Below are 20,000 nucleotides of genomic sequence, written 5' to 3' on the forward strand. Positions count from 1 at the left end.
TTGTATAGAATAGCAGTAAAATAATTTCTTTTCTCTCTCTCTCTCTATCTATCTATCTATCTATCTGTCTCTTTCTCTCTCTTCAAAAAATTAATCAGACGACAAGCGTTATTAGTTCATTCAATAATCGAATCGTATGATATTGTATTTCTTTTTTCCTTTTTTTTTTTTTCTTCCAAATCTTTGATAACAATAATTTCATTTGTCATTACGAATCGTCTCTTAACCTTAAATAACTATCTCAAAAATTATTTGACAATAGTTCTTATTGCACAATAAAGACAACGACAAGAGGAATAACATAGAAAGGTATCCTTTTTTCTTAAATCTATTTCAGCGTTACGCGCATTACGTCCTTGATTAAAAAATATACATTAAATTTGTAAAAGTTTGTCTTTTGATACAATTTCGTGGATAAACAAAAGGAAAAATATGATTCATCTTTCACAACGTCGAATAAAAATCCGATCGATCAATCGATTCATACGTGATGTAAGATCACGTATAAAAAAGAAGAAAAAAAGGAATAGAAAAAAAAAAGAAAGAGAGAGAGAGAGAGAGAGAGAGAGAGAGAGAACGACGACGATTCGTTTCGAGATATGACATAACTCATTGATTAAGCTCATAGCTAAGCTTTGATTATACAAGTCCACGATGATATCAACTAAATAGGACAATGAAAATCTTCCGTGACGTAGTCATAATGTAAGCAACCAAGCAAGCAAGCAAGCAAGCAAGAAAGCAAACAAGTAAAAGTACTTTCCTGTTCTTTTATTTCTTACACGATTTGATTTGCTCTATGTCACGGGCCATTGGATATAGGGGCACGGTAGCCATGGCTTTTCACAGTGTCAAGAACCATTTGTCGACAGGTTGTGCCAACTTACAATACCCGGTCTAAGGGAAAGCAATTATCATTGATAGATCATTTCGATCGAACCGACATACAGCGGCAGCAACGATCCACGCTTGTCGTGCTAATAAATTAATGACCGTTCCTAATGGCTGGACCAATGACAGGGGGCGCGGTCGGTCACGATTTAAATATTATTTTCAAAATTTCTATTCTTCTCGATTGATCAAATGTGTTAAATATTCATTCGTAAGTTAGTAATCGGTCGTACAAAGAGAAAAAAAAAAAGAAAAAGTAATTGATGCGTCGTTCGTAATCAAAATTTGATCTAAATGCAAATTGAATAAGATCATTTTGGTGTTAATAAAAAAAAAAAAAAAAGAGATGAAAAGAAAAGAAACAAAAAAGAAGACAGAGAGAAAAAAACGGAATGATTCAACGAAAGAAAATAATCATGATTATCATGATCACGATGATAATGTTATATTACATATCGTGTTTGCAATCTTATCGTTAATTTCTATCGAGTAACAACAAAAGGGTTTACTTCGTGGTATAATAAAATGAAATATCAAATTTCCATTGAAAGATCAAGAACTCCATTTAAATGTCAAGGGCAGTTGGCAAAAGGTGGTGCATCGAGGAAGCAAGTAATAATACTATCCCTTTTTCCATCTCACGCCTGATTCAAAGTTCCCTGGAAGGAGCGGTGGGTTAGCCCGATCACCTTTGACTCCCTCCAGGTAGATTACTTTTGTCCGAGAGGGGGCGGTTGATCTCGAGCTATAAATGATACCGTCCGACCATTCTCCAGGAACACAAAACGGTGAACCGAGGAACGAAGGAGGTGTATATGTGATAGGAGCAGGAGGAGGAGCAGCAGCAGCAGCAGCAGCAGCAGCAGCAGCAGCGGCAGCGGCAGCAGCAGCAGCAGCAGCAACAACAACAACAGCAACAGTAGTAGTAGAATTACAAGCGAGTACTGGTTAAACCAGCAGCGCTTTGAAGAAGAAGAAAAAAAAAGAAAGGAAGAAAGAACCCCGTTCCTCACAACCCCCACTCACCACTTACAACAGGTCGTCATGCAAGTCTCGGTAAGTATTTTCGATGCCTTAAGAAGCGACCTATCGTTAGCCAACTCATGGCCGTCTACCCAGGAACAAAGGAAAGTGAAAGGTTAAATCGATATATAGATTCGGGTCGTTTACGTTCACGAGAAAGCCATTCTCGATGGTGCCACCTCGAAATCTACTACTACTCGAGTTACATACTTGATAGATACTTCATTTCAGATACTCTTACTGATCGCTATGATCGCGAGTACCAGGGCCGGTTATATCGCTCCCGATTCACCCTCATTTTATGGCGAGCCACAATTAGAAACCCAAAGATCTCCAACAAGATTTCCACCACCCGCACCAGTTGGACAAGATGGTAACGTTATCGATACACCCGAGGTAGCACAAGCTAAGGCTGCACACTTTGCCGAATTTGCTAAAGCGGCTGCAAGAGCCGTCGAAGAGAGCAAGAATCAAAAGGCAACCTTCGACGATTCTTCAAATCCTAGAGCAACCTTGTCGCAATCATACAATAATTATCCTTCGAACGTTCAACAAACGTCTCCACCCTTATACAGACAACAAAATTATCAAGCAGCTTATCAACAATCTCAACCAGCTTATCAACAACCTCAGCCAGCTTATCAACAACCTCAACCAGCTTATCAACAACCTCAACCAACTTTCCAACAGCAACAACAACAACAACAACCCTTTCCTTATCAAAACAATCCTTTACCACCTTTACAATCTCAATACAATCATCCTGCTGTACATCCCGTTAATTCTCCTACTTATCAACAAACGACGCAATACGAAAAACAACCACGGCCAAATTTCATTAATCAAAAGAGTAATAACTTTGGTCCACCTGCAAAAGCTACTTTCATTCCTGCTCCTCTTGCCGAGGACGGGACCGTTTTGGATACGCCCGAGGTCGCTGCCCTCAAGGCAGCCAGACTCGCCGAACTCGCCGATGCCGAGGCCAGGGCCTACAAGTACAGTGCCGCCGCTGCTAGGAAGTTTCCTGGACCTCAAGGTCAAGGTGAGTCGCGCTTCTACCAACCAAACCGACAACTTACCTACGTAAGCTATATCGTCAATCCTAAATATTTCTATTCTTTTCAAATTTATCATATCACGTACGAAAAGAACTTGATATCATTATTAAAAATTAAATAACGTTAGGATAAATAAAAAGACAAATTTTGTCGATGATTTGTTGTTCAGAATTTGGACAGAAAAGAAAAAGAAAAAGAAAAAAAAAGAAGCAAGAAAAAAGTAATTGGAAATTTTTTAACAGCCACATTGGATCAGCAAGTTTTGATAAATGATAAAGTTTTCACTTTCTTTAGGATCGATCGAGTTCAAAAATGATTCAAGTAAGACTCAAGAGAACAAACCGGTTCTTTGCTCGAGATAATCTCTTATTGTTCAGATCTCTTAACAAGTAAATCTCTATCTATCTATTTCTCTTTATATCTCTCTTTCTCTCCTTATGTCAAGTTCCAAATCGATCGGATTTAAAGAACAAGAACAATCCAATTAACAACCTGTTAATTAATTTACAATAAATAATTTACACGAACATCGTACTATTTTTTAAAAAATAGTACAATAAATAGAATAACTTTTGCTCGAATATTCCGCGATATAATCGGTTTCTTAGTTAAAATGAAAATTTTCAATTTTCACAGGATAATCTGAAAAACTGATAATTTTCAAAGATCCGTCAAGTATCATTAACGAAATTAATAATAAATATAACAAAAGAATAGGATATAAGATGGAGATCTATATGAGGCTCTCGCGATTCAATAGTTAATTGCAATAAAGGTCAGATACTTTGACAGTACCGTTAGATCGTCGAACACCGCAATTAAATAATAAATATATGTTCGCGTTTCTAACCAGTGATATCATCGATTCAATTAGATCACATTTTCTTCCCCTTTTTATTTCTCTTTAAACGCGAGACAATGAGAAAATCATAAATACTATTAATATTATTAATTTTGATCAATGAAAAATAATGTCTCTGTTTAGTTTCGTTTATTTAGATATAAAAAAAAAAAAAAAAAAAAAAAAAAAAAGATTCATATATCTCTAACGTCTAAACTATTGGCTAATTCTCAATGTTATTTTTCACGTTTCTTTTTCTTCCTTTTCTTTTTTTCTTTCCTTTTTTTTTTTTTTGCAGCTTATCCCGAAACTCAGGCTGATGGACCATCTCCGATAAATTACAATTCGGCAGGTTCGCAATTTGGTCCCTCTTATACAAGTGGATCATCGGCACAATCCTTCGCGCCACAGCAAGGACCTTTTTCTAAATCCTTCCAACCTGGCCAAGGATATCAATCACATAATAATTATCAATCGCCGCAGTACGTGTCAGGATCTTATTGATCACGCACGATCACAATTATTATCATATGCAAATCATTTGTAAATAATACGTATCTGAATAATTTAGATCTATGAAGGAAAGAAAGCAAAAAAAAAGCATTAAAAAAAAAAAAAAAACAAAAACAAAAAAACATAAAAAAAAGTCACGATTCTATTCGTCGGACATTCGAAATCTCATTTTAAGCGATCAAATTTATTTGTTCCTTTCTTTTTTTCTTCTTTTGTTCGTTTCCTTTTTTCTTCTTTCTCTTTTTTTTTTTTGTATTCTACCGATACTCTTTTTGAAATGTGATAGAATAAAGACTGTTGGAAGACTTTTACAAAAAAAATTAATCCTCTCTCTCTCTCTCTCTCTCTCTCTCTCTCTCTCTTATTTCGTATTAACTAGTTTTGTAAATACGATTAAAAAAAATCAAATGATCGAAACGGAATACAACGAGTAAATCATACGTCCTCTACGTTAGAATTCACATACGCATACGTGCGTACGTGTATGTATTTGACCGACGTAAGATATTAAAAAATCGACATTTTTTTTTATTTAAGTTTTACACATAAACCACAGGTCAACCTACATTCGATTCGCTCGTGGATCGTAGCGAATTCAATACTATGACGTTCGTAAAAATGATTTTTGCGATCTAGTTAATAGGAACGTTATTCCAGGGCCGCCTGCATGACTCTTTCCTTTTTAACGTCTAACGAAATTTCATATTCGTAGAAACGACCTTGAGCCTGATGCAATTTTTGTAAATTCGATAATAAACACGATGATTACGTGTAATTTCTATCTTTTATTATTATTATTATTAAATATATATATATATATATAATTTATAAAATAACAAAGACTCTTTTAATTATCTACTTATGAAAAATGTCATAATAAAAAATGACGAAACCCGATAGATAAATACATACATCCATCGATTTTTAATGGAGATATATATATATATATATATATATATATATATATATATTAATTGACAATTAACAAAATAAATATATCTGACATTTGATACGTCAAAATGAATTATTTCCTATCGATGGTAATACGATCTATTCGAAATATTTTCACGGCCGATTGAACCAAATAGCAGTTAAATCATTTCGAATTGACTGACAAGCTGTTGTCCGGAATCTTGATCACTATAACAGATAAACTCTAACAAAAATTTTGCGCAATAACTTCCATTTATCTATCTGTCTATCTATATGTCTATCTATCTTTCATTTAAGTAAATAAAGTGTCAACTTCGTTTTATCGCATTGTCATAGTATTTATATATCCACCTTTATGGATCCTTTATAACACAATAAAATAAATTAAAACTTAAGTTCGAAAGTTAAAGGGTTAACTTCTCTTAATTCCAATATCGCAGAGGCTCCTCTAATCAACGAGTTGCGATTTATATGAGATCGACAAATTGTGGTAGAAAGAGGAACACCTTGAAAGGACCTAAGGTGGATCTATGATCCAAGCTAGTCGTCCGTGAATCGGCCATGTTCGATAAACCACAAAGAAAAGTTTCGTTACAACGGGGCACGATTGATTGCACCGCTACTTTGCGGTTTACATCGTGCGATAAAGTTGACATCATTGCGTGTGGGAAGAAGAAGAAGAAGAAGAAGAAGAGAAGAAAGAAAAGAAAAATCTTTATCTTTTGACGGCCAAAAAAAAAGGATCTCATGTTGATCCAATATAAAAAAAATGACAATTAAACGACTATTGACATGATCGCGATGATCGAATTTATCAATCTTAGAAAATACTTTGTATAATTAATTAATTAATATCATTTGATTTATTGATTATGTCGTATCATATTATATATAAATAATAAAATCAATATTATATATTTATATATATATATATATATATATATATGTAAATTAATTAGAAAAAAGAGAGAGAGAGAGAGAAAAATTATTGATAATATTGAAATTAATTTTATTTTCAATCAAACAAATTTTTTTTCCATCGATCATAATAATTGTAATTTCATATTAATTTGAAATAATTCTTGAAGACATTGAAATGAATTAATTTCAATGAAGATCGAGAAAAATCAATAATAATGATTTTCCTCAATGATATTTTTACTTTTATTTCGAATGTGATAAAAAAAATAAAAAAGTTTTGAATTAAATTAAAGATCTAAAAAGATATTAAACAAGATCGATCGCCTATGAATTTTTCTACGAAGATATTTTTCGATAGGATTACTATCAGCCAACGAGTTGGAATCAAATCTCTCGGATGTTTTTACAAGGATCATTGTTGCAAATATCCCACGTTGCACCGCAAACGATGATAATAGTAATGTTCAAGGATTTTTTTTTATTCTTTCTTAATTATATCTCAGACAAATCAATGCAGCAAGGGGATAGAAAATAGATAAGACATTTTTGTTTATTTATTTATTTCTTTTTTTTTGGGGTTTTACGCTCCCCAATAAAATATTATTAAAAAAAAGTCGAGAAACGTTTACTTATCATTAAAAAAAAAAGAAAAACAAATCGATTATGTTCGAAGAAGTATTACGTTTCGAGTGTAAAAAAAAAAAAAAAAAAAAAAAAAAGAAAATTATAAATCCAGAATAATCCTGTAAATTGGTCACGGTCAAATAATATAAACCAGTATCGACATGATCATATTAATAGGAACCTTCTTTGTTTTTCCTAAGCGCTAACAGAGACCAAGCGGGAATGTTCTTAGGGTGGCGCAAGATCCTATAAAAGCGTGATCGATTGATCGCCTTGGCGCACTCCCTTCTAAGACGTCCGTTTTGTTGCCGGTGGTGTGTCCCAGCATCACAACGAGATGAGATTGCTTGTAAGTGATCGGAAATTTAAAAAAAAAATAAAAAAATAAAAAAATAAAAAAATACGAAAAACCAAAAAAAAAAACAAAAACAAAAAACAAAAAGTGAATTCGAAAATCCTAGGGGAAAATATATATACGAAGATATCGTCGAGAAGAAAGTTTTTCAACGTTTTGATCATTCGGACTGATATATTAAGGAGTTTCTTTTCCTTCTATCTTTTCTTTCTTTATATATATATATATATATTTTTTTTTTTTTATTCGTCCATTCATCTCTATTTTTCTTTTTCCTTTTTTTTTTTTTTTATCTATCATTCGTCCTTCTTTTTTTGTTTTGTTTTTTCTTCTTCTAAAAGTTTTCGGGGAAAAATTACATAGTGAAGTGCATTCAAGAACGAGACGCAGCAACCATAATTAGGAATGATCGGGTGACTTTTGTTCCAGATAGTACTGTCTGTGCTCCTCGTAATGGCGAGCACCGAGGCTAAGTACATATTGGAACCCATATACGAATATCGTGGACCACCGGCACCCCTATCGAAAGATGGTAGGGTATTAGAAACCGCGGAGGTTCTACGAGCACGTAACGCACACATGGCGGCACACGCGGAAGCTTTGTCGAGAATAAGAGAAATTGAAAGAAACGATTATAACGAGAGGATGGTGAGACCTACAATGATGTCACCTATTATGTCACCAATGATGTCACCAACGATGACAATGAAAACTAACACGAGAACGCGTTCGATTGCTCCGCTATCGCCCGATGGCCGTGTTCTTGACACTCCTGAGGTAAAAGAAATTAAAAAAAAAAAAAAAATAAATAAATAAATACAAAAACAAAGAACGAGATTATTATTACGAAATATTTTCATATTATTCGAAATATTTTCAAGCGCGATAAAGTAACGTCAAAGTATATCTAATCGACAAATTAAAGTCATCATTTCTGAAAGAAAAAATTCCTGAAGTTATCGATTGTATGTATCGTATGTTGATTTAAAAAAAAAAAAAAGAGTACTATCCACTGACGATCCTGCATGACCTTGAATTTCGATAAAACAATCTTTCATATTAAATAATTATAATTGACATTATCGATAAACCCATTAGAAATAATCGTCACTATTTAATAATTGTCAATAATTATTGTTCTGTTTATTACAAAACAAAACAAAACAAACAAAAAAAACAAACAATCATCACCAACGACAACAACAAAAACAACAACAACAACAACAACAACAACAAGGTGGCTAAGGCAAAAGCTGCACATTTAGCTGCACATGCACGAACAACCTCAAGACTGGCCGCAGCTGCGGCTTCCGCAGCAACGGCGCAATACCGATTGGACGTTTACGATGGCCGTAGAAATCTAGTATACCTGGCACCTGTTCGAGTTAATTATCCAACTGTATCCCCGGTAGGATATCGAGGACCACCTGCACCCATTGGACCTGATGGACGTGTCATCGACACTCCGGAAGTTGCGAGAGCTCGTGCTGCTCACATGAAAGCACGAGCCCACGCGCTTGCAATGCTATCTCGTCGCGAAAATAATTATTATTAAATTACGAACGTGTAGAGAGCGTCCAATAATCTATACTAAGTTAGTTAAATTTAGAATGTGTCATCTCTATCTCTATTTCTATCTATATCCGCCTATATCTGTCTGTCTATCTTTCTCTCTCTCTCTCTCTCTCTCTCTCTCTCTCTCTCTCTCTCTCTCTCTCTCTCTCTCTCTATCTCTCTCTCTCTATCTCTCTCTTTTCTTTTTTGTTCTTTGTTAGATTTAAGATAACGAAGTAACGATTGGATCGAAAGTTCTTAGGCTTTGTGATTTAACAATCTAAAGAAATAGAATAATTAACTGAAAAGATTTAATCGATTTTTAAAACGATCCAAGAACTTTTCAATCACCCTCTATAGAATTTCTATTTCAATTGACAAAATTATTGCGATATCAATTTTAAAATGATCTCTTATTTTTTTTTTTTTTTTTTTTTAGGAAGTAACACCCATTAGTTGTTCGTTCGAAATTATTTACGTTATTATTTTTACATTCGTCAATTTCCGTCCAAGGTACATATTTTTTTTTCTTTTTTTTTTCTTTTTTTTTTTTTTTTTTTTCATGATGAAACAAACGCGACGACGATCGATTGTCCTATTTTATGTACGCCCCTCCTCCTTCAAATCCCCATCCCGCAAAGTCCAAACATAAGAGGGGTTCATCGATTTTTCTTTTTTTCTTTTTTTTTTTTTTTTTGTTATTCACATCGATGTATCTTATTGTATATCTCATATTCGAGATATAAAAATTATGAGGAAAGAAGTGTTTGTTCGAGCTTTCGCCTATTTGAAAATAATGAAATTTCTTTGTTTGTTTAAGATAAAAAAGATTTCTATTTGTTAATTTTTTTTTTTTTTTTTTTTTTTTTTTTTTTTTTTTTTTCTATAGATATTAATTAGAAAGAAAGAAGAGAATGATGGTTAATTCGATAGAGACGATTATGTACCTGATTTTTCCGTCGTCTTTTCTCTCTCTCTCTCTCTCTCTCTCTCTCTCTGTTTTTCTCTTTTTCTCTCTCTCTATTCATCTATCTTTGTCTCAATAGTTCGACAGAAAACTCAAATGATCCTAATCAAAGCTTATCAAACTATTGTATATAGTTACTTATCGTAAATTTTTATTATTGTAACACGTTAATATTTTGAATCATTTTCAATCTCTAATCCTGAGAATTAATTTTCTCTATAAGAAACACATTCATATATATATATATATATTTATATATATATATTTCTAACGGCTGTATATATAATAAAATAGCCAAAGGTTTGGACAAATATCAAACGTCAAGAAAAAAGAAAAAAAATGGAAATATTGTCTAACATTTTATAATATTTCATATAATATAAAATATTATAACGTCGTGTTATATAATAATATTTACTCTTCCCCAACACCTATATCTATAAATGTATATATATATATATATATTTTATTATTATTACCTCTATATATCTAGAGTTCTATTACCTCGATATTTTTTTCTCTCTCGAGTAACAACGAGATATTCTGGCCTTTGGAAACTTGTAATTCTACTCGCATTGAGTGGGCACAGCTTGCACTCCTTTTCGAAACCTACGTAAATTTTATGTTACTTCTCACTGTACATACAATACGTACGTATGTACATATATAGATACCTAAATGTAATATGTACATTTTGATTGCGTCAAACTACTCGCAAATATTTCTTCAACGATATATGTATTATTATCAGTTATTGTTTAACTTAACATTTAATACATGCATGTTTAATCTGATTCGTATATATATATATATATATAAAAGAAAAAGAAAAAGAACAATCAAGAAAAAACAAATCAAACACTTGGATAAAGTATTTTGAAAAATTCTAAACTCTTATACATTGTCAAACTATATATTAACAATTATATATTAATGTTATATTTTCAATACGATATTATTATATCGGATAAAATTTTACGACAATCTCAATCTTGTTCATTTTTATTCGTAAATAAAATATTAAACGAACGAACAAAAGATATAAATGAAGAATTAAAAGAGAATATATAATTTTTGTCAAATTATCAATTATAAATTATAAAACTCTGTGCATATTGTGTGATATATATTTCGATAATAGAAGAACAATTTTTTCTAATCAAATAATATCTTCGTTAATAGATAGCACGTTAAAATTGATATCGTGATCTTATTATGAAAAGATAAAACGAGAGAGGAGAAGAAAAAAAAAAATAGCAAATCATGAAATCATATTATTCGTAGGTAATAGTAACAAAGTATGCAACGACGATGATAGTACTCGTTATCCAATGATAAATCAAAAACGATAAATCAAAAAATAACATGACATTAATGGCACTACCGTATTGTCAGTTCGATCGAAATCTTGTCAGGAGCGTGTTAATCGATCGGCACGTGCCGGGATCACTGTTGATCTATATAATACGATTTATACGATCTATAAAATAAACGGCCTTCGCACATGTTGCATATTTACGTTTGCCACAAAGAACTTACTTTTGTTCACGTCAATGAACGTAAACTAATCAAATAGAATCGTTAACAAGAAGGCAATATAAAGACAAGTGAAAAAAAAAAGAAAAGAAAAAAAAAAAAAATAAAGAACTTGTTTAAAACAATATTATTCGAGTAACCTTGAAAATTATTTCCTTGCGATGAGAACTCGTTCGATACATAATTATTGATATGACGATTGATACAATGAGGATTGAAAATTCTTTATATAACTAGATTATTTATAACACTTTTATGTATACATATTTTTGTGCGTGTAAGTGTGTATATATATATATATATAAATATGTATATATAATATATTTAATAGCACCATACGCATAAAAGAGATTGGATAGAATTGATCGCTCGATATGTAATATGACAATATAATATAAATGATAAAATAAAAAAGCAAAAGAAATAGACAGAAAAAGAGAGAGAGAGAAAGAGAGATCTATGAATCGAAGAAATATATTACTCGTTCGTCCGAATAAATAATAAGAGGTAGTTGAAAATTATACTTGAAACCAGTCGGAACGAACTGAGCATATATATATATATGCTATATATATATATATATTTCTTCTTCATCTTCTTCTTAAGATTAGTCTTGGTACGAGGTAGATAAAATAGTCGAATATTATCTCGAGGTAGATTTTCAAAAGATACGCGAACGGAGTATCTTTTTTTAAATTGATTGCAGTCGAACGAACGTGATCAAAGAAATAAAGAAAGAAAAAAAAAGTCAGGAAATGAGAAAAAGAGAGAGAGAGAGAAAAAAAGAAAGATCCTTTCAATAATAATTGTTTCCGTTGTTCCATGAGCCTTGATTCCAAGCACCATTATTATTCCAGGATGGATCATAGGCACCAGATGAAACTGGATCAGCTGGCCCGGCTGGTACACGTTGTGCTTCCGCATTGTAAAGAGAGAAATGTGCTGATTTAGCTTGTTGAACCTCGGGTGTGTCTACTACACGTCCATCGGGTCCCAATGGTGCTGGTGGTCCGCTGTTAGAAAAATAATGAAATAAATGAAACGACAATTGATAGTTGTTCGTTAAAAATAAAATCAAATTAATTGTTCTTTTAAATAATTAATAGAGAACCTATAATGCGGCGCGTAACCAGCAGGTGCCGCATGAGATGGATAAGGTCCGGATACAGGTCCAAGTCCTTTCGGTGCACGTGCATTTGCCTCGGCCAAAGCTGACAAATGTGCGGCCTTTAATTGGGCTACTTCAGGAGTATCTACGACACGACCATCGGGACCAAGTGGTGCCGGTGCGGCATGACCACCATAACCAGCATGATGTGGTCCATACCATTGCGGAGCACCAAAGACCACGCTCAACATTCCACAAAATATTACCTAAAATTATCTTTCAATTAATTTTGAGAGAAAATAACTTGTTCTCTTTTTCTTTTCTTTTATTTTTCTTTTTTCTTTTTCCTGTTTCTCTTCCTATAAAATTGTTAAATATAATCTACTCACGATATACTGGATCATCTTTCCCCAATGTACGGACTCAATCAAAATGACGTTCTAAGAAGCAACGATTTCTAACTATCACGTCCGATTCAAACGAAGTCGAGAACTGCATTACAAGTTTCACTGACGTAGATCGTCGAATTTATAGGAGTAGTGACTGCATTGGCACTCGATCATGCCCCACCTTTTTATACTACACTCACCACAAAGACAGGGTCTTAACCACACCCAAGAAAATGCTCTCTTTAAGGCTACAACGTGTCCTGTAACATTTACCAAGCGTTAACAATGACATCGCTGAGAGTAACCTCGCCACGCCAATATACAACATACTCGCCATTTCCGTGAGCGAGTTATGCGAACCAACGATACCAGCCAACAACGTTCATGGGTCATGTTCAATAGATCTATGCATCTAAGATTTATCGACCTATGTATATCTTAGAATGATATATAATGAATGATGAAGATGAATCTCGTATATTTTTCGATTTTTTATCGTAATAGAATTCTTCTTCTTCTTCTTCTTCTTCTTCTTAAAAAAAGAAAACAAAACAAAAAAAGAACCAAATAAAAAAAAAAGGTAAAAAAGAAGAAAATGTCATCGTAATTGCGTCATTTGATTTATACAATACTTCGAATTCACAACCCACACGATAATATCGTAAATAGTTTTGTCACTTTTATCGCAATGCGTGACAATCATTCGTCAACTAAAGTGGTTCACCACCAATATACGTGATTGTTTCATAGACGAAAGATTCCTTTTGCGAACCTTTGATAATTCAAGATCCGCGAGTATACGTAACCGATCATGTACGAAAACGAGAGCATTTTCTCTTTCTTTTTTTTTGTTTCTTTTATTTTCTATTTTCTGTTGCTTCTCTAATGGAAGAACAATTGGATTGCCCTTACAATAGAAAAAAAATTCCTCAAGAAGAATTAAAATCTTACAACCCGAATCGCAGCTTTTGTTACGTATGAACAACGATAACTATTCGGAAATTTTTCTCATATTAATTTTGTAATATCATTTGAAATATTCTTGTCTTTTTTGTGTAATAAAAAACGATCAAAAGTTTCATCTATCATTTAAATAATTATTACAGATCTTCCTTTTACCATTAATGCTGCCTTCGTTATCAACATTTCGATCTTGCTGCCATCTGGCGAGTTTATAAGATAATTGCTTAGATGATTGAAACTGTATTATCGATAAATCAAATCAAATTTTAGAGAATATGTAAAATACAGTTTTCTTTTTTCGGATTTGTTCCTAATGTGTAAGATTAAATAAATCATACTTTCGATATATATATATATATATATATATATATATATTGAAAATCTAATATGAAATTAAATAGAATTAATAAATGATTAAATCAAATTTATAAAATATTATATATAATATAAGTGAGAAACTAGAAGACTGATAGGAATTAACGAGACAAGAGCAAGTCTGAACACGTCTAGCTAGCTGTTTGGATGAATGAAAACTGCGTACTCTGTTATGCTTTAGTAAGGACGAATGGTGGGGAAAGTCGTGTCAAGGTTGAGCTCTCGATCTTCCTTTGATTCTTCACACGTGTTTTTGTTGATACTTCCAAACGTAACCTCAGCCGAATAGTACAGCGTGTATATATACACACACACACATATATATATGCTTATAATAAGATTTTGTAACATTCGACTGTTTCTTGTTTTACTGTTTATCAGAAATTAGAAATTCGTCGGCAAATAATATTTTTGCAATCAATGAAAAAACTTTTAAGCTGTTATCTATATACATATGAGATATTAAAAAGTTTCAAGTTACGGTATAAATAAATTATTTAATCTAACCTACATGACATCAATTATGTATTGTACGTGAAAAGGAAAAAATCAACACAGCAGATTTATAATACACCAATGCGATAGACGTAAAAAACAATATTCTCAGTGTTAAAAAATATATACTAATTACCTGTAATTAATGTGTAAATAACGACGAATGTTCATTACGATATCTTAACAGTACACGTGAATTCAAAAAGACGCTAATTGGTTAGATCGAAATAAACTTGGACACGCATGCGTGGTATATCACGTGATCGTATATCACGTGATCGTAATCACGTGATCGTATATATAAATTAATTTATTAATTTTTATTTATAATTATAAAGTAATGTCCCGTGTAACATATAAGAAGAAAAAAATCAATAGAAATCTATCGGTATTATATTAATCGATAATGTGAAATTAAATATATAATAGAAATCATATTTTCTTATTTGATAATTCAAATTGATTCTTTTTACACACACTTCGTAAAACACGCAACGCACACACATGCATACACACATATATACACTAAAGTCGTAATAGCAAAAGTAATAAACATTATAACTATATATTATTTATATATCTATTATCTCAGAGAAAATATATTAGATATTATTATATATTCACAAAGGCAAAGTTCACGTGAGGTGATCGAGACACTACCTAGTAGTAAATTCTGTAAGTTTTGTCATTTATACGGTGAACGTGTGTACACAAAATAAATTCATGTTCGATATATGTGTCACATAAAATAAAAAAAAAAAAATAAAAAAAAAATAAAAAAAAATAAAAAAAAAAATAAAAATGTTTGGCACATCGAGAGAAATTATTAAAAGTTTAATCGTGAAATTTGGTGAGAAGTAATATCCAATATTATTAAAAGAAAAAGATGGTAGATTATTGTTTTCAAATATTTTTCATGTCAACGTATAATAATTTTCATGGAAATATTCAGATTCTTTCGGTTGTGATCAAACGATTATGATTTTTTTTCAGGCTGTCAAAACAATATTTTAAACGTATCTAGGAAAAGATTTCAAAGTAATTTACCACGTCAAGAAAGTGTTAAAAAAGTTTTATGTCAAAGATATGGACAACCAACGTTTATGTCTCATCCTCATTTATTGAAAGATGGAGAGGTTATGCCTGGTATACATCGTAATGAATTCGAACAAAGGAGATTAAAATTAATAGAGAATATTAAATTTAATTCTGATAAGATAGAACAATCTAAATCACAGTTTGTAATTATACCATCATCTTCTAAAGTATATATGTCAGAAAAAATCCCATATGTATTCCGTCAGAACACAGATTTTTTATATTTCTGTGGTTGCCAAGAACCTAATACAATATTAGTAATTACATCTGTAGGAGATACTGTTACATCTATTTTATTTATGAATCAAAAAGATCAACATTCGGAATTATGGGAAGGACCAAGAACTGGAGTAGAGGCTGCACCCAATTTATTTGGAGTTAATAAAGCTCTTCCTGTGACAGAATTTGAAAGATTTTTCTTTTCCTTTATTAACGAACATAAAAATAATATAATTTGGTACGATGATAGCAATGTCCTACAGAGTCAGCTACATACAAAGTTAAATGAATTGATAAAAGTAAATAATCAAAAGTTTACTTCTCCAAGAAGTCTATTTCATAAAATACGTTCAATTAAATCACAAAGTGAAATTAATTTGATGCAAAAGAGTTGTGATATCGCTTCCATGGCAATAAAAAGAACTATACAAGCTTCTAAACCAAAAATGAATGAACATCAACTATTTGCAATAGTTGATTATGAATGTCGTATAAATGGTGCAGAATTTTTAGCTTATCCACCCGTTGTAGCTGCAGGAAACAATGCAAATATTATTCATTATATTTCTAATAATCAAATTATCCAGAATGAAGATATGGTGTTAATGGATGCAGGTGCATAAATATAAAAAAATTCTGTGTTCTTCAGATACATTATTTTTCATATAATATCTATTATAGGTTGTCAATATCATGGTTATACATCTGATATTACAAGAACATGGCCTATTAATGGTAAATTCTTGCCAGAACAAAGGATTCTATATGAAATAGTATTAGATGTACAAAAGGAGTTATTGCAAAGGTTGAAAGAAATGCCAACATTAGATCAATTATTTCACTGCATGTGTTCACTTTTGGGAAAAAGATTACAAGAAATAGGATTAATACCAAAAAGTTTATCCGGAGATAAATTAATATCAGCTGCGTTTAGTTATTGTCCGCATCATGTAAGCCATTATTTAGGAATGGATGTACACGATACTGCCAAAATTTCTAACAGTGTACCATTACAATCTGGAATGATTATAACTATTGAACCAGGTAAGTAATCTTATAATAAGATTATCTATTTTTCTATTACAATTCAACGGATATATATTTGTAGGTATATATATTAATCATAAAAATCCCTTGGCACCATCAAATTTCCATGGCTTAGGAATAAGAATTGAAGATGACGTTTTAATAAAAGAAAGTGGTCCTTTAGTATTATCAAAAAATTGTCCAAAAGAAATTACTGAAATAGAAGCTATTGCAAGTGAGAATCAGTCTTAATTAAAATCGACTTTATAATAAAATCTGTTAAAATTTCTTAGTATATAAACAAATTTATGAAAAGAATTTAATGGAGGAAGATACATTACCCATCTTATTTTTTAATTAATGCTCACTAATAACTCAGGATATCATAGAAAATCAATTTTTAATTTTACATGTATATATATATAAATTACACATATGTATATGTATAAAAATTGATAACATTTGGATTAAACATTATTATAATATTTATAAATGCAAATCATCAGTTTTATTCAAAAATTTGTTTAAATGGAAACAAATGAATATTGTAAACTTGTATCCAGTACAACATCATCAATAGTAATAATAATAATATATATGCAAGAAGTGCTAACATGAACATGTATATATAATAAAAAACAAATCAAGAATATTTTATTGCATACAAATTGCTAGAATAGAAAAATAACATTCTATGGAGTATTTTAGATAAAAAATCAGTAAGTATACTGTATTGTATACTAAAATTATTAAATGAAAATATTTGGAATTATTCTTTCCTAAATCATACAAATGCATTTATACATTTTATTTTTTTTATAGAAGTAATCCAAAAAGATCGTTTAATCTCGTTAATAAAAAAGAAAAGATGGAATTTTTAAACGTTTTCAATATATCTAAGACCTCTCAACTTCTTGTCTGCTTTTTTCAAATTAATAAAATTATTAAGCTGATTTACACGCAACTTGGACCAGACCATGTGATCGTGAAGTGCATGTATTTGAGCTGCAGCAAGTGCTGCACTCTCTGGATATGCAACAGTGGTGCAACCAATTCCTGGAAATAGGATTAAAAGAAAAAAAAGAAAGCATTAATTAATTACATATCCTACAATATTTTTTAACCCTGTATATATATTAATGCAAGTAAGTATATTCAGTAAGTTACATTTACATATTTCATAATCTCGATTTGATAAGAAAATTTCGCAATCTCTGTACGTCAACAACATATTTATATATATATATATATATATATATATATATATATATATATTTTTTTTTTTCTTTTTTTTAACGTTTATATATAATTAACATAGAAATTATAAGTTAATAAGAAATATATGTACATACCTGAAGGTACATTTATAGATGACCATATGTCTTTCGTAATCTTTCCTGATTTAAAAGGCGGACTATTAATGACTGGAAAAACAGTATTTCCAGACAATACTGGACCCAATCCATTACTTCTCCCTGCTACAGTAATGAACACCACCTATATGAAATAAAAAGAACTTCTGATATCAAAGAAATAAACAATGAACATAAATCACTATCTTTTTTTTATCATGTTTTTAAATTATCCTTGAGCAAAAGCCATTAATACCGCCTTAGGTCATGGCAAATCTATATATTATTACTATCCACGATTCCATTCTGTTAGAAAACAGTAATGATAATGATAATATTACTATAAGTATTGTACAAATTATAATTATTTTCCGAACGATTCATAAAAATATCAATTTGTCATCAAAGTTTTTTTTTTTTTTTTTTTTTTTTTTTTTTTTTATAAATTAAGAACGTATTGTCATATAAATTTATCACACAGATTTACAATCAAAAATATCTTATTAAACAATATTTATTTTATTTAGCAATTCCTTAATCGATAAACGAAATTATTAACAAGGATGATAAAATATAAATAATTCAAAATTTATATCGATTTATAAATGATTTTTTTTCGTCTTATCGTTTGAACGATCGTATGCAAATAGATCTAAAGTCTGATGATATAGTGATATATATATATATAATATGTTTCAATACCTTTTTTCCAGTACCTTCGTATTCAGTAAGAATACGCAAAGTTTCTTGAGTACCCTTATGTGCACTGCACACTCTAAGTTCCACTATTAAACCTAATTTCTTTGCATAATTTGCTATTTTTTCGCAATGTTCTTCGTCGGATGGAGAACCCATTAAAATAACAATCAATGATGTCGAAGATGGAATGAGATAATCCAATTGATCTGCCACCCATTCGAAATTGCGTTTAACAGTATCCAAATCAGCTTGAGTGACAGAAGTTAAATTTCTGTACACCTGTATAAATATATATATATATATATATATATATATATATATATATATATATATATATAAATTAGAAGATTATGAATATTTACATTATACTTATTAAGATTATAAGAAAAATGATTGTCATTACTTGCTTATCTTTCATTAATCGCTTATCACCAGATGGCCATAATCTCCAGGAATCGCTATCAATAACATCAGAAACTACAATTTGATCGTGCTCATCTACACCAAATTCTAATTTCATATCTATAAGAGTGCAATCTCTTGTAGCCCAAGCTCTTTCAAGAATTTCAAAAACAGTCAATGCAATATGATGCATAATATCAACTTCATCTTTGCCAATTGTAATTCCATTTAATTTGAAATTGGCAGAAATTATTTGTTCTTTTGACCATTGAGGATCGTGATTGGTATCATCCTTATAAAATGTTTCTTGCAATGGTGGATTAAATCTGTATCCTTCTTCCACTCCTATTGAAAAGTAATATCTTTTGTTTTTCAAATGATTTTTTTCCTTTCTTTTTTTTTTTCAAATACAAATGAGATAATTTTATAAAAATTAATATCTACCTGGATGTCTTTTTAAGAAACTACCGGTAGCTAATCTTCTTATAACCCATTCGATAGGTATCATTTTACATTTTCTTGCTATAAAAGCTGTATTACTAGCAAGCTTAATGAAAGATGTATCAATACCAGCTTGATTCAGTAATTGAAAAACTTTAGCTGTTGTAGCTGTACTAATAGCAGCTTTTCCTTCTAATTTATGAGACTTTACACCATC

The 20,000-nt window shown here is 30.9% G+C and overlaps 4 protein-coding genes across 9 annotated transcripts in view; 2 read left to right on the forward strand and 2 right to left on the reverse strand.

Moving 5' to 3' along the window:
• The window catches only part of LOC124429578 (PHD finger protein rhinoceros-like), a 10,564-nt gene extending 1,543 nt beyond the window's left edge, over positions 1-9,021 (forward strand). Inside the window, exons 3-7 of the mRNA XM_046975030.1 lie at positions 1,690-1,947; positions 2,146-2,956; positions 4,112-4,305; positions 7,589-7,936; positions 8,397-9,021. Coding sequence (XP_046830986.1) covers positions 1,690-1,947; positions 2,146-2,956; positions 4,112-4,305; positions 7,589-7,936; positions 8,397-8,714 — 1,929 coding nt within the window. The 3' untranslated portion in view covers positions 8,715-9,021. The remainder of the gene's footprint in view (positions 1-1,689; positions 1,948-2,145; positions 2,957-4,111; positions 4,306-7,588; positions 7,937-8,396) is intronic.
• A 2,307-nt stretch (positions 9,022-11,328) lies between these two features.
• Positions 11,329-15,072, reverse strand: LOC124429676 (pupal cuticle protein-like). 4 transcript variants are annotated; one of them, XM_046975257.1, is made up of 4 exons: positions 14,683-15,068; positions 12,714-12,973; positions 12,328-12,590; positions 11,329-12,229 (listed from the first exon to the last, which is right to left on the reverse strand). In XM_046975257.1, the coding sequence occupies exons 2-4, from the start codon at positions 12,726-12,728 to the stop codon at positions 12,013-12,015; spliced, it is 495 nt and encodes a 164-aa protein (XP_046831213.1). In that variant the 5' UTR covers positions 12,729-12,973; positions 14,683-15,068; the 3' UTR covers positions 11,329-12,012. The 4 variants fall into 4 exon arrangements, with proteins under 4 accessions (XP_046831213.1, XP_046831212.1, XP_046831215.1 ...); XM_046975256.1 differs by lacking the exon at positions 14,683-15,068 and adding an exon at positions 13,044-13,960; XM_046975259.1 differs by lacking the exon at positions 12,714-12,973 and having other exon boundaries at positions 14,683-15,072.
• Positions 15,073-15,229: 157 nt separating this feature from the next.
• On the forward strand, positions 15,230-17,207 carry LOC124429673 (xaa-Pro aminopeptidase 3). Of its 2 annotated transcripts, none has more exons than XM_046975249.1 (4): positions 15,230-15,396; positions 15,540-16,478; positions 16,545-16,907; positions 16,972-17,207. In XM_046975249.1, exons 1-4 carry the CDS (start codon positions 15,348-15,350, stop codon positions 17,139-17,141), a joined length of 1,521 nt encoding a protein of 506 aa, XP_046831205.1. In that variant the 5' UTR covers positions 15,230-15,347; the 3' UTR covers positions 17,142-17,207. The 2 variants fall into 2 exon arrangements, with proteins under 2 accessions (XP_046831205.1, XP_046831206.1); XM_046975250.1 differs by having other exon boundaries at positions 15,254-15,435.
• Positions 17,208-17,378: 171 nt separating this feature from the next.
• LOC124429674 (multifunctional protein ADE2) overlaps positions 17,379-20,000 on the reverse strand; it is a 7,935-nt gene continuing 5,313 nt past the window's right edge. For both annotated transcript variants that reach the window (XM_046975253.1, XM_046975251.1), the window contains 5 exons: positions 19,787-20,000; positions 19,344-19,687; positions 18,944-19,219; positions 18,242-18,386; positions 17,379-17,945 (listed from right to left, as the gene is read on the reverse strand). The exon at positions 19,787-20,000 is cut by the window's right edge and continues 110 nt beyond it. In XM_046975253.1, coding sequence (XP_046831209.1) covers positions 17,767-17,945; positions 18,242-18,386; positions 18,944-19,219; positions 19,344-19,687; positions 19,787-20,000 — 1,158 coding nt within the window. In that variant the 3' untranslated portion in view covers positions 17,379-17,766. The remainder of the gene's footprint in view (positions 17,946-18,241; positions 18,387-18,943; positions 19,220-19,343; positions 19,688-19,786) is intronic.

This window comes from Vespa crabro, chromosome 15 (assembly GCF_910589235.1).
Source record: "Vespa crabro chromosome 15, iyVesCrab1.2, whole genome shotgun sequence".
Classification (NCBI taxonomy): Eukaryota; Metazoa; Arthropoda; class Insecta; order Hymenoptera; family Vespidae; genus Vespa; species Vespa crabro.

Bases quoted from the DNA above. Each gene is read 5' to 3' on its own strand.
- LOC124429673 (XM_046975249.1), top strand. From the start codon at position 15,348: ATGTTTGGCACATCGAGAGAAATTATTAAAAGTTTAATCGTGAAATTT. The intron at 15,397-15,539 runs GTGAGAAGTAAT...ATTTTTTTTCAG, and splicing joins AAGTTTAATCGTGAAATTTG to GCTGTCAAAACAATATTTTA. The intron at 16,908-16,971 runs GTAAGTAATCTT...ATATATTTGTAG, and splicing joins GATTATAACTATTGAACCAG to GTATATATATTAATCATAAA.
- LOC124429676 (XM_046975257.1), bottom strand. The intron at 12,230-12,327 runs GTTCTCTATTAA...TTTTTCTAACAG, and splicing joins GGTTACGCGCCGCATTATAG to CGGACCACCAGCACCATTGG.